The sequence below is a fragment of the Mobula hypostoma genome, chromosome 4 (genome assembly GCF_963921235.1).
Source record: "Mobula hypostoma chromosome 4, sMobHyp1.1, whole genome shotgun sequence".
NCBI lineage: Eukaryota > Metazoa > Chordata > Chondrichthyes > Myliobatiformes > Myliobatidae > Mobula > Mobula hypostoma.
In genome coordinates this window covers 171,352,177-171,366,413 of record NC_086100.1, presented here as the reverse complement: position 1 = coordinate 171,366,413, position 14,237 = coordinate 171,352,177, and the positions used below count along the sequence as shown (strand labels likewise).

Here is a 14,237-nt window from a genome sequence, read left to right as displayed (position 1 = left end):
TTGTCAAAGGCCTTACTGAAGTCCATGTAGACAATATCCACTGCCTTCGCTTCATCCACTTTCCTGGTAACCTCCTCGAAAAACTCCAACAGATTAGTCAAACATGACCTACCACGCACAAAGCCATGTTGACTCTCCCTAATAAGCCCCTGTCTATCCAAATGCTTGTAGATTCTGTCTCTTAGTACTCCCTCCAATAACTTACCTACTACTGACCTACTACTGCATAACATCTTATATGACTAATCCAAAACCTATTAACCTCCTCTTTAAATATGGTTCCATTTATTATCAGAGGATGCATACAGTTTACAACCTGAAATTCTTACCCTTTGTTGACATCCACAAAAACAGAAGAGAACCCCAGAGAATAAATGACAGAGAAACATTAGAACCCCAAAGCCAATTAATTTATTCATTCCTTTTTCCCCACCTAAATGAGAATATATACATGGGAGGAATACACAGGGAAATCATCTCTGTGTAATGGACATAGTTTTTTTTTTAACCTACTTTTATAGGTACTGCAGCGGGGTCCTCAACCCACAGGTAGGAGGGACTATCCCCCACAGCTAGACTTTTCTTCTAGCCCAACCCAGGGTCATCTAGAGACCCCAGCCTTGGAACCACACCTTCCTTACCTTTCCTTTTGTTATTCACTTTTCTTGATTCTTATTTGGTCAGGGAGTAGATCGATTAAGTTATATTCTGCAAATTTCAATGATATACTAACAGATAAATAGTAAGACCATATATTTTGGGTGTATACCTCAAGAATGGTTGAAAAGAGATAAATATAAATATTTAATGAATGTACTGCTGGTGGCTGGTAAAAAGACCCTTACCAGGAAATGGTCATCTCAGGAGAGCCCAATTTTAAATGTATGGAGGGAAATTACAATGGACATTTACAAAATGGAGAAGATAACAACATCTGTTAATCATAAGTTGGAACAATTTTATTTATACTAGAAAAAATGGTTTGACTACATAACATCTTATAGGCCTGATTTTATTCTCACAATCAATGGATATGTTGTTTAAAAAAATCACTCCCTACTCTGTACGTAGTTTTCTTCTTTCAATTGTTCTTTCTTTCCTCTTCTTTCTATAAGAGTATACTTCAGATAAATATTATGTGGAGATTTGTGACAAATATGATTATATGATATATATGTACAGTATCTGAAATACATCTTATGGAAATGTTTGAAGATGAAATTCGATAAAAAATAAATTACAGAAAAAAAGAACCCCAAAGCCCCCTCTCCCCCTCCCACGTGAGAGCAGCAGCAAAATATCAGGAAGCCTCAGTGCCCTCACACACCAGCAAACAATAGCAAAGCCCCCAAAGAAAGACCATGTCTAGGCCTCCACAGCCATCTGTTGCAATGAATTCCACCGATTCACCACCTCTGGCTAAAGAAATTCCTCCTTATCTTTGCTCTAAATGGATATCCTTCTATTCTGAGGTTGTGCCTTCTGGTCCTAGACTTCCCCACATCATCTCTATAAAGGCATAATGTTCAATAGATAGGGCCTCTCCTGTGTTATTCTTTGCCAGTAGTGTTGCTGGGAGACAGTCCTAGACCATGAGTCAACCTTGGACACCCAGGTCCCGCTAAATCCCAGTGCTCTGCAATCTCTCACCATTTGGATGATATGCTTCTTTTGTCTTGTTGCTACCGAAAAGCACATTTTCACATCTTCTCACATCCCACTCCAGTTACCGGATAGCTGCCCACTCTCCAAATCTTTCTTTATCCCTTTGCAACCTCATATCCTCGTCACAACTTTGCATCATCCCCAAATTTAGCAACCGTACTTCTGATGCCTTCACAAACGGTAAAAACACGAGGCCCCAACACCAGACCCTGTGGTGTAAAAACACCAGGCCCCAACACCAGTCCCTGTGGTGTACCACTTGCTGTCCCTTGCCAATCAGAATTTATGTCCCCTCTATTTCTTGTTAGCCAGACCCCACACCAGTATGTTATCTCCTACACTGTGAGCCAGACTCTACACCATGAGCCAGACCCTACACCAGTGTTACCTCCTACACCATGAACCAGACTCTACACCAATACGTTACCTCCTACACCATGAGCTTTTACTAGTTGCCATACCTTTTGACAAATGGGAGTGGTTTCAGTGCCAGTGTAGTAGAATATTAATGATCGCTGTCACATTATTTGTCAGGATGTTATTTGGAATAACAATTGGATAAGAGTAGAGTGTGTCTGTCTTTGCTTTGTTTACTCTGGCCAGCTGTTTAATTGCCCTCTTTGGCTTTTTACCTGGTTAGTGCATCCATCGGGACCTGGCAGCTAGAAATGTGCTAGTGACAGAGGACAATGTGATGAAGATTGCCGACTTCGGCCTCGCCAGGGATGTGCACAACATCGACTACTACAAGAAAACAACGAACGTAAGTGTCTGCACAGCGTATTCAGGCGGCCAGGAGGCCGCGGTGACCGAGCCGGGAATGCGAGCAGCATCCGGGGTGGGGTGTGGGGGGCCTTCAGTCCAAACTCCAGTCACTTGCTTTTGGACGTGGGCTGTGATTAGCGTGCACACAAACCAGGGGCAGCGCCTCTGTACATGGCGTGCCCAGAAGATCCTCAATATCCACTCCCGGCAAAGACTGAGCAGCCCACAGGCAGAAATGAGTGAATCAACCAGAGCTCTTTTCTCTTGCAAAAAAAAACGATCAAGTGTCCGGCTAAGGATCTTCCAAATAATGCGGGGTTCAGAGAAAGGGTTCCCACTTGTATTCTGGTCCCAAACTGTGGTCCACTGATATAGACAGTAATTAGTTCGAAAAGGACATGGAACTCACTGCACCAAGTTGTGTTTCGGGTGTTCAGACCAGCCGCATTTCGGGAGAAGTCAGCAAAGCACATGCGGGAGGTGGACAGATGATGAGGAGAGGGTGGGCGGGTGGGTGGGTGGGCTGTGGGGTACAGAAGCGATGGGCCAAATGGCCTCGTCTTGTGTGATGGCTCAATGGTCATCGGGACCGGTATTTGAAAGAGATGAATATGAAATAAAAATCCCCCTCCTGTCTGACCACAGGGTAGGCTGCCAGTGAAGTGGATGGCTCCAGAGGCCTTGTTCGATAGAGTTTACACCCACCAGAGTGATGTGTAAGTACGATACGTAACATTGCGGCTTTCAACCAAAACTCTGCCAAATACTGATATTGTAAAGGAGAGCTAGCTACAGAGGAGCTCTGACTCACTTCCAAGCTTCCCAGGGCAGGGAAAGTGAGCGTAGAGAGAGAAAACGTCATTAGTTCTGCTCCAGAGGCTTGGCAGAATAGCTGACATATTATAAACGCTCTGTCAGCTATCTGATTAACTGATCATTTTAATTCCATCGCTGGCCTCTGCTGATATTTGCTGTGATTGAAGGGATCAGCACCGTACTTCAAGTTGGAAGGAAAAAGGGGGCTTATTCAATTAAGTCACACCAGTGATAACTATGTTAGACACGGGTGGCAGCACCCAGAGAATGGGGCGGTTCTAAAACGGCTTCAGTGAATTAGGTTTTTATTCTTCTGCTTCACAGCTGGTCGTACGGAGTCCTGTTGTGGGAGATTTTTACTCTGGGTGGATCGCCCTACCCCGGCATCCCAGTGGAAGAGCTCTTCAAACTGCTGAAAGAAGGCCATCGAATGGACAAGCCTGCCAACTGCACCCATGAGCTGTAAGCAATACCTGGCGTGACGTGCCCACTCTTCACCTCGTTCTCCAGCGTCGGCCAAGACAGCCTGGCGTTTACAGCACAGCTGGCACTCGTGGCTGGTGTCATTTGGGCTTCACACTCAGTTCTTTTTGTTTAAAGTCACACAATAATTTCTACCCTGTAGACCTCGAACGTCGCAGGATTTACCCTTCCTTCCTACAAGCTATTGCTCATTGGAAAGCAGAACAGCTTTCCCTCACTCTGTAACTATCTGTCCAGAGCTTAAACACCTAATGTCCCAGAATGGATACTGGTATTGGTTCGTTCATTATGTGCTGTGTTCATTTTAAAAAGATTTTGGACAACTGTGCTAAGATCTTGTATCGTTTGGTGTCACATTATTATCCCTCCGGGGAAACACTGCTCCAGTGTGTTAAATGGAGACTCATATCACAACGTTACCTTCAGTTGCTGTATCTAAACATTTCTGGAAAGTAAGTTGTATCTTGTACTTATCTACACTCACTGGCCACGATATTACATAGCCTCTGCACAGAATAAAGTGGCCACTGAGTGTATGTTCATGGACTTCTGCTGTTGTGGCCCATCCAGTTCAAGGTTCAACATGTTGTATGCTCAGAGATGCTTTTCTGCACACTGCTGTTGTAACGTGTGGTTATTTGAGTTACTGTCGCCTTCCTGTCAGCTTGAACTAGTCTGGCCATTCTCCTCTGGGCTGTCTCATTAACAAGGTGTTTTCACCCACAGAACTGCTGCCCACTGGGTGTTGTTTTTTTGTTTTTCACACCATTCTCTGTACGCTCTAGAGACTGCTGTGTGCGAAAACCCCAGGAGATCAGCAGTGTCTGATATACTCAATCCACCCCATCTGGCACAAACAATCATTTCACGGTCGAAGTCACTTAGGTCATATTTCTTCCCCATTCTGATGTTTGGTCTGAACAACAAACGAGGCTCTTGACAAGTCTGTGTTGCCTTTATGCATTAGCTGCTGCCACATGATTGGCTGATTAGATATTTGCATCAATGAGTAAGTGTACAGGTGTACCTAACAAAATGGCCACTGAGAGGATAACCCATTAACTGCTTTCATGCTTGACTTCCTGATTTGATGGGATTATTGGGGATGTACAATCCTCAGTCACATGTTGAGAGATGGGTGGTGAAATACGCTGCAGTTACAGAACCACTCCATGGGTTAGGGTAGCAGGGCTTTGCACTGATGGAATGTGAAAAATTTAATGGTGATCTTGGGGCCTCTCAGCGGTGCACTGGATTGTGCTGCTCTGCATCTGGTCTCGTGCACTGGATCCCTTTGCTGTGGTATATTGGCTCTGTTGTGGTTGTGTATTGCACTGCTGTTCTGCATCTTCCAGTCTCCCTCGCGTTGCTTTCTTCCCCTGCAAAAATGGCCAATTGCTTATAGGGTAACGAAGATAATTGTTGCCATTGCTTTAATCAATGTTCTGTGACTTTTACCCTAGGTATATGATCATGAGAGAATGCTGGCATGCAATCCCATCACAGAGGCCAACGTTCAAACAACTGGTCGAGGATCTCGACAGGGTCCTGACAGTGACATCAACTGAGGTCAGTTAACCGAAAAGGAACTGAAAGGGAGGGGACACTAATTAACGTGAAGTTTAGGGAAGGCATTTACTGTTCTTCAACGGCATTACAATATCTTTTGTAGATTCTGACTCAGACCTCTCAAGTTTTAGAGTATTGTACACTCATTAGCTTTCAACTGTTGAAATAGCCACGTTTTTTTCACAGTTGGACAATTGATCTCAAAATCTAGTGATTCCACTGCAATCTTCCTCGTCTTCCCTCTGCCCTCTGTGAGCTTGCACTCATTCAACTCTCTGCCTGTGTCCTAACTCACACCAAGTCCCATTCACCCATCACCTTGTTGTCACTGACCCACTTTGGCATCAACTGTAGATGTATCCTAGTTTTCTGTGGTCTCACCTCTCCATTTCCTGTAGCCTCCTCTCAACCGAGAACTCCTCCCCAGTCTATCCAAACCTTTCAGATTATGACCCCCAAATTATATTGTTCCACCTTTACCCTCCGATGTAAAGATCTGAAACTGTGGAGTTTTTTTTTCATAAAGCCCCTTTAACAGTAGCTTCTGTTTTAAGATACTCAAGCTTTTGCGGGGTCAAACGCGTTGGAATTTTTTGACACATCAAGTTACGAGTTAACAGCAGAGCAAGCTTGAGTAGTTGAGAGGCTGACTCCTGTACCTGTGTGTCTCTGAAGCAACTCTCTTAGCCTTTCAGACCATCTCCACTCTGTCTCATGAGGTCAGTTTGGGTCCTTCAGTGAAAGGACTGCATTAAAATTTCTCCTCTGCTTCCTGTCTGGTTTTGTTGTCATTCCTTCTCTCAGGCTGTTGACTTCCAGTTTGGTTCGTGGCTTCACATCTGCTAGTTAGGTCCCAGAACCTGACAGCAGGATGGGGAGTAGATCCGGGGGATCCCAACCTTTTTTATGCCTTGGACCCCTACCACTAACCCCAGTTTTGGAACTCCTGGAGTAGAGTATTCAACCAACTCAGGTTCTTTATTTCACTTATTTAGACCTTCGGCCTTTCTGGCTGCCTGGATTCAGGAGTCCGGAGCACCTTTGCCAAGCAGAAGTCTATTTCAGCTTCAGCCCCTCTTTGCAGTGAAGGAGGGCGAGAGGTGACTTGATGGAATGTACAAGGTGATGAGAGACAGCGATCAAGTGGACAGTCAGAGACTTTTCCCCAGGGTGAAAATGGCTAATGCAAGGGAGCATAATTTTAAGGTGATTGGAGGAAAGTACAGGGGGGAATATCAGAGATAACTCCTTTACACAGAGTGTAGGGGGTGAATGGAACACCCTGGCAGGGCTGGTGGTAGAGGCAGCTACTTTAGGGGCATTTAAGAAACTCTTAGATAGGCACATGGATGAAAGGAAAATGGAGGGCTATGTAGGAGGGAAGGGTTAGATTAGCCTTAGAGGAGGTTAGAAGGTCACCACAATATTGTGGGCTGTAGGGCCTGTAATGCTTGAGGTGATTAGCTGACCTGGAAACGAAATGCAGTTGAAACAACTAGGCTCGGCTTTCTTTGGTGAATTCATCCCCCGTTCTGGTAATTCCAACACGCTCCTTGGCCTATTAGCGTCCAATACCCTGCCTGCATCCAAACCAGCACAAGGCCCCATTCACCCATCAGAGTGTCTTAAAGGTCGGTACTGATGGCCAACCACACCCCCATCCTCCCTCAACCCCCTCCAGAATTCCTCAGCCCTTGTGTCAGACTTGTTTCTCTCTGTTAGAATCGGTGCTCCCTGGCATCAACCCTGGAACTAATATTAAGATTTTGCCTGTTTGTTTTTTCGATTCTCAGGACACCCCTTGGCCTACTGAGTTCCAGGGACTATTACCTAGCCTCTAGTTTTACCCCAGCCCCTCCAGTCCTGATGCCATCCCAGTCAAGGCAGCATTTGATCAGCTGTGTCAGGTCAGTGAGGGAGTCACAGCTGAGCCCGAAACCGGCCTCACCCCCCTACCTCACAGCTGAGGTCAACCCCACCCTGACTCTTTAACCCTGCACACGTCCCCCTCCCACCCTGACTCTTTACCCTGCACACGTCCCCCTCCCACCGTCCATGGATGCACTTCCAGCCCAGGACACTGGTCGAAGGCAGGATGCGGAAGCTTTGTGACTGACTGGTTATCAGATCTATCCATGCTGTTCTTTGACCTTAACAGATACCGACTGCAACGTTTGACTAACCTGTGCCCGAGGAAGACGGGGTCGGGTTTACAGTTGAAACGTTGCAATCAGTATCTGACTGTTAAGGCCAAAGAATAGCATGGACAAAGTTGGGATGCTTCTGTGTCAAGCTCCCACACTTCCAGCAGGGCCGACCGACTCAGTAGGCCCCGCGTATCGAATCCGAGCCAACCAGACATACTCAGCCCAGCTGCACGCCAGATGATCTCAGTGAAACGTCAGGAGGGAGGCTACCATCAACGTCTGGTGACCTTTTCTCTGCATGGAGACGTCTGCAGACTGACCCCCGGAGTCCAATAGCACCCAGACCAGAAAATATGGTGCAGGAACGGGGTGGCGGCAGGGGGGGAAGCAGCCATCAAACCAGTACTCGCACTTTTCTTGCAGTTCAGATGAGAACTGCATTGCTTTCACACATCGTGTCACCACCCCAGTAAACTGATCTGGCCTGCATGTTGTTCAGAACTTTACGTATAATTGTATCTGATGGCCTGTCAGAAATTGCCACAGAGTCTAAGTACAATTTTGTTACAAGAGCAAATATTTTTGGAAACACCCGCGGCTACTCAGAAGTAAAGGGGAGGGTGCTGCCTGTGGGTGAATACTGATTGGGTTAAAAGGCCCAGGACAGCACCCATTTTATTGAGATCTGGACATGGCTGGAAAGGCCTGCATTTATGCCTCTTCCACGATTGCCCTTGTAGAGACAAAAGCCACTTTTCAGAACTACTGCAGTCCTTCTGGTGAAGGTAGCCCCACAGTAATCTCGAATCAGGATAGATGTAATCTCAAATCAGGATGCTAGGTGATTGGAAGAGAGATGGTGGTGCTGCCACGTACCTGCTTCCCATTGTAGATGGTGTACAATGTAGTTCCTCTGCACTATTGGTGGAACGAATGGATGCTTAGGGTGGTTGATAAGGGGTCAGTCAAGTCAGCTGCTTTATCCTCAGTGGAGTTGCCTTTCGTGTAAGCTGCAAACACTCAGGCAATGGAGACTATTCCACCATGCTCCAGACTTGGTTTATAGATGGTAGAACACTTTTGATAAGTGTGTTTTGGATGGTGGAATGGCTTTGGGAAGTGTGTGTTCGATGGTCCCTGCAGGATTCCCAGTCTCTGACTTGCTATTGAACTCAGTTTACTGGGTTCCAGAGAAGGAGTCAAAACAGCCATGTCCTCCCTCTTCGGGGTGGCGCGGTAGCGGAGTGGTTAGCACTGTCGGATCGCCAGTGACATTCCCGCTACTGACTGTAAGGTAGCGGAGTGGTTAGCGCTGTCGCATCGCCAGTGACGTTCCCGCTGCTGACTGTAAGGTAGCGGAGTGGTTAGCGCTATTACATTGCCAGTGACGTTCCCGCTGCTGACAGGAGTTTGCCCTTTCTCCCTGTGACCACTTGGGTTTCCTCCAGGTGCTCCGGTTTCTTCCCACATTCCCAAGACATACGGGTTAGTAGATTAATTGGTCACATGGGTGAAATTGTGCAGTGTGTGCTTGTTGGTCCTGTAACCGGGCAGTCAATTACAGGTAAAGCCCACCCCACTGTTAGGCACGTTTACATGGAGCACTGTCACAGGAAAGCAGCGTCCATCATCAGGGACCCCCACCACCCAGGCTATGCTCTCTTCTCATTGCTGCCATCAGGAAGGTGGTACAGGAGTCTCAGCACTCACACCATCAAGCTCAGGACCAGGTATTACCCTTCAACTATCAGGCTCCTGATGATAACTTCATTCAGCTTCACTGAACTGTTCCCACAACCAATGGACTCACTTTCAATGACTCCTTATCTCATGTTCTCAATATTTATTGGTTTTTTTATTTGGTCATATTTCATTTCCTCTTTTGTAGTTGCATAGTTTGTTGTCTTTTGCATATTGGTTGCTAGTATGCTCGTAAGAAAACAAATCTCAGGGTTGTATATGGTGACACATACAGTACGTGCTTTGGTAATAAATTCAGAGCCACCCTCGGGTCTGGCTGCACAGATCTGCTTTTGCACTTACTGATTTCTGACACTTGTAACTGTTTTAAATCTGTGCACAGTCTTTCACTTGGATACACTATGCACATTGTTTAATCTTACTTTAAAAAAATGTTTCAAATACACACACAGAGGGGCATTCAACAGGCCCAGCTGATTTAGTGTGCTGCTCAAATACTTGACAGATAATTATTGAAAATGATCGACAGTACCAAATCTCCAGCTAGCGATCATAAAACATTATCACCAGGATTTATGCAGTGTCCCTCCTGCCCAATAACCTGCCCTTACTGGATAGTTAACCCGTGACCTCAGAAACTGAGATAGAATGTTGCCAAGTTGGAGCTTAAAGGCGGTCAGATTTTTGCTCTGATCTTATGGCCTGGGAAGAAAAAAAAAGTAGTGATCGCTCCATTTGTGATCAGCGCTGACGTCTTTTTATGGTGTCCTTGCTCGACTGGCCCCCTATCATGTGACATGGGGGGGGGAGGGCTGGGGAGGCGATTGTACACTTGGCAATAAAATGTGAGAACTGTAGTCAGCACACTTAACTCTTTAACATTATGGTTCTCATAAGGAATCCATTAATTGCTATAATTTGGAAAATAAGTGGTTACCTTGGGGGATTTGCTTCAGGTTTATGTACAAAAAAAGCAATTTCCTGATTTTATACAATGCAAATCATTGTCACTGCAGTATGTGGAAAATCTTTTACTGATCCCACTGAATGGGCAGTGTGGGGTATTGTCACAAGGTACGCTTGCTATATGTGGTGGAGAAAGGCTCCGATAATTGCTATCATTTATCAAATACGGGTAAGAATTATATCGGTGTGCCTAAATTGAAAAGAGAAAATGCAGGTCTGTCATTCCTTGAGATATTAAATGATAGGGGGCTTGTAATTTGACTGTATAGTGCCTATATTTTAGTGATTTAAGCCCTCAACATAATAGATAGGGATAGCAGTCTCATTACAAGCCTATCATAGAACATAAAACAGTACAGGTCCTTTCGCGCTGATGTTGTGATGCCCTTTTAATCTACTCCAAGAACAATCTAACTTAACACATAAACATCCATTTTTCTTTCATCCATAGGCCTATCTAAAAGTCTCTTAAATGTTCTTAATGTATCTGCCGTTACCTCCACCCCCGGCAGCGTGTCTCTCTGTATAAAAACTCGCCCCTGACATCCCTCCTATACTTATCTTCAATCACCTTAAAAGTATGTCCACCATGTTAGCCATTGACACCCTGAGGAAAAAGGTGCTGGCTGTTCACTCTGTCTGGGCCTCGTATCATCCTGTACACCTCTATCAAATCACCCCTCATCCTCCTTCGCTTGCTCGATCTTTCCTGATCAGATATGCCCTCGAGTCCAGACAGCATCCTGGTAAATCTCCTCTGCACCCTCCCGAAAGCTTCCACATCATTCCTGTTGGATGAGGGCCGAGGGAAGCTGAACAGGGGTTGCAAGGGAGATGGCGGGCATTTTAAAGTGAATACGTTTGATGAATGCAGACGCTGGAATCTGGAGCAACAAACAATCTGTTGTAGGAACTGGGGGTGTCAGGCAGCACCTGTGGAGGGAATTGTCAACATTTAGCGTTGATACCCTACGTCAGGATGACGCCTCCTTTCTCCCACGCGTGCTGCTCGACCGCTGAGATCCACCAGCAGGTTCTTTATTTCCCACCTCAGTAACGTGCTGCTCTATCAACCCCAGGCCTCAGCAGCAGAACTGGAATTGTCAAGTCTCCTAACTCAAAGGCAAGAGACCAATCCACGTCAATGCGACGTGCTTACCGCAGATGTGACCGCGGTCCGTGGCGCAGGGAGTTCATAACAGTTTTCTTCTTCTTTGTATTTCAGGAGTACCTTGACCTGTCAGCACCTTTTGAGCAGTATTCCCCAGCCTGCCAAGACACACACAGTACTTGCTCTTCTGGGGACGACTCTGTCTTTGCCCATGATGCCCTGCCTGACGAGCCTTGCCTCCCAAAGCACCAGCAGTGTAATGGTGTCATCAGGACATGAGATGAGAATAAGCAGGACTCCAGGGTGCTGAACAATGGAAAACACACTGAAGGAAATACACTGAACCAACTGCAGGGATCTTGTTCCCTACTTAACTTCCCACCATTATTGAGCCTTATATCTTCAAGTGCTGTGCCCACCTAAAACAAAACTGCTTGGCGTGAAGAAACTTTGTAATGTAGAAACCGAAATAGAAAAGTTCTGCAAAAAAAAAAAAATCCAGAGGTGATACCTTTGACCTCTGGCATTGTGACTGCTAAAGGAACCATTCTGTGCCTATGTTGTGCTAAGAAAGGAAAGTGACAAAAGACAATTATTTTTCTTTACAAAAGAGCATTTAAATACTTTTTATTTGTGTGAAGCTGCAGATTTCAGAAGAGTTGTAAATATATAAATATGAATATTGTATGATAATGTTTAAAAAACAGTTGTATACTTATGATTTGCTTGTTTAGGAAAAAAGCAAAAAAAAACAAAACTACAAGTACGAGGAGGCAAAATCCTAAAATCATCGCAGTTTAGGATATTCAGTATTAAGCTGGAAGTTATTAAAGAAACTCATTGTGTAGTGAACAAGGGGTAAAATAGTTCAAACACCAATAATTATTTGCAATCAGATCAGCATATTGTATATTTGTAAAGTTGTTCATAGACTTTAACATATCATTTTGGTTAAAAGATTTATAAGTATATAGCTTATTTACTAATTACTGTACACAGCTTTAGTTAAACTAGGTTCTTAATTTTTGTTTTACATGTTTATAATTTTTAATTTATTACCCATTGATTAGGCACAAAGGTTAATGAGGAGAAGTAATTAGAATCAAGTTTTCAAACATTGTGTAAAGTGAACGTTATCTGTTCTTAGATTGCAATGATTTTGTTTTCCTGTTGTTTAGTAATCAGATTCTAGAATTATCTTTTCTTAACTAAATGAAGGTTTGTGCTTTACCTTTGATGAAGGCACGAGAGAGCAAGGGTGCTGACTGTGATTGGTAACAGTGGGCCCGCTGTACGGATATGGTGCCTTGCCTGGAGCTGCCCCAACAATATTGGCCTCTTGAAAGTGGCTAGGGCTCTGGGTGCCCATCAGAACAGGGCACAGTGATCGATTTTGGTCACCTAAAGCTGAGATACGTGGGAGACAACATCTTAAGCAGGGTCATCTTCAGGTGCTGGTCACACCTGGGGCAATTTGAGATCATGAATCGAGTGCATCACACTGAAGTAGCACATCGCACAAAAAAATTATAAAGCACATTGGCTTAGTTTTTTTTTAAATTTCTTACCCCTTCCCCTGGTATATTGGCACCAAGGTGCCAAGTAGTGCTGGTGACACCACCAGGTGTGCAGGTGAGGAGCAGTGTTGTGCTGGCACTTTTGCTATGCTGTGACGAGAGGGTGCAATGATTGTGGGTGTTTGCAGAGAACAGCTTGTGCAAGAAAGGACTGCCAGTCAACCACTAACACCAGTCCTGTATCAGTGACCTGCGCGTCACTCCCTTCTCTTTATGCAGGTTAGTGCCACAAGCACAACTTAACGTGGTGCAATGGAAATGTTAACGTGCAATTTTGCAGAGGACTAATTCGAGGTAAACCCCTTTTTGTTAAAGACAGAAAAAAGCTAAAAACAGATGCCAACTGGGTACCAGGCAGTTGCCTGTGAAGTAAAATAAAACCAAGTAACCAGAATCTACAGTAAATTCCGGTTTGATTTGAAGTAGGATTCCACGGGTAAATTGCAATTAAGAATTGAGGCAGGAATCCTATTAAAATCAATTAAAAATTCTGTCTGTCTCCTTTAATCTTTCTTAGGACCATCAAGCTCTTATTCAGTAGAGAAGTTAATTTAATAGATTGAAGTTATCTGTTAACTCTTTAATACAGACGTAGGAGATTTATAGTGGTGTAATTTTTGTACAATGAGAAGACACTTCATTATTTTCTTACCAATCGCTGTTGATGTGTACATTCCAGGTACCTAATGCATAAAAAAAACTTTTCCAATATTTGAAATCTGTGCATGATTTACAAAAAAAGAACTTAGATATATATCTAATTTATTGAGGTTTTTTTTTACAAAATATACGTATAGTAGCTTCGACTGAACTTAACATTTAACAGTTCCTTTTCTGTAGATCTAATCATGTCAAGCAATACTGGCAATAGTTGAGGTTGTCAGCTGGTGTTCGAAGGTTAGATTGGATCATTGCCTGTCTCATTCCACACTATGGTGGCCAGAGGTGAGTTCCAAACAAAAGGAACAACCCCTTTAAACCAATTTGCCTGCCTGAAGCCTGTAAGAGACCACAGATGGTCTTGGAGTTAAATAACTAGCACTGAACAATATCTGTCTGCCTTTACAAAGCTTTGATATTAACATGGAACTGTTCCATTCCACCTAAATAAAAAGATATTGTTTTAAAATGCAAGCATGTCTGTTTTCTGTTCTTCTATTTGCTTGTTATTGATGTGTTTAGGTTTCCTATGATGCTGCTGCTGAGTGCAAAGCAGCAAATTTACTCCATAATCATCATATTTTACACTTTCCAAATCTATTAGGGCAAAGGTCCAATGATAAGGGGCATGGATGGCGTGGACAGCCAACCCCATCTTCCCAGGGTAGTAATCACTAATATGAAAAGGCATAATTTTAAGATGATTTGAATCAGAATTAGGTTTAATATCACTGGCATATGTTGTGAAATTTATTTCTGCAACAGCAGTACAATGAA

At 44.2% G+C, this 14,237-nt stretch overlaps 1 protein-coding gene across 10 annotated transcripts in view; it reads left to right on the top strand.

Annotated features, from left to right (window-relative positions):
- The window catches only part of fgfr3 (fibroblast growth factor receptor 3), a 280,510-nt gene extending 266,583 nt beyond the window's left edge, over positions 1 to 13,927 (top strand). For all 10 annotated transcript variants that reach the window (XM_063047014.1, XM_063047013.1, XM_063047015.1 and 7 more), the window contains 5 exons: positions 2,306 to 2,428; positions 3,076 to 3,146; positions 3,571 to 3,708; positions 5,193 to 5,298; positions 11,338 to 13,927. In XM_063047014.1, the coding sequence (XP_062903084.1) occupies positions 2,306 to 2,428; positions 3,076 to 3,146; positions 3,571 to 3,708; positions 5,193 to 5,298; positions 11,338 to 11,502 (603 nt within the window). In that variant the 3' untranslated portion in view covers positions 11,503 to 13,927. The remainder of the gene's footprint in view (positions 1 to 2,305; positions 2,429 to 3,075; positions 3,147 to 3,570; positions 3,709 to 5,192; positions 5,299 to 11,337) is intronic.
- The last annotated feature ends 310 nt before the right edge of the window (positions 13,928 to 14,237 follow it).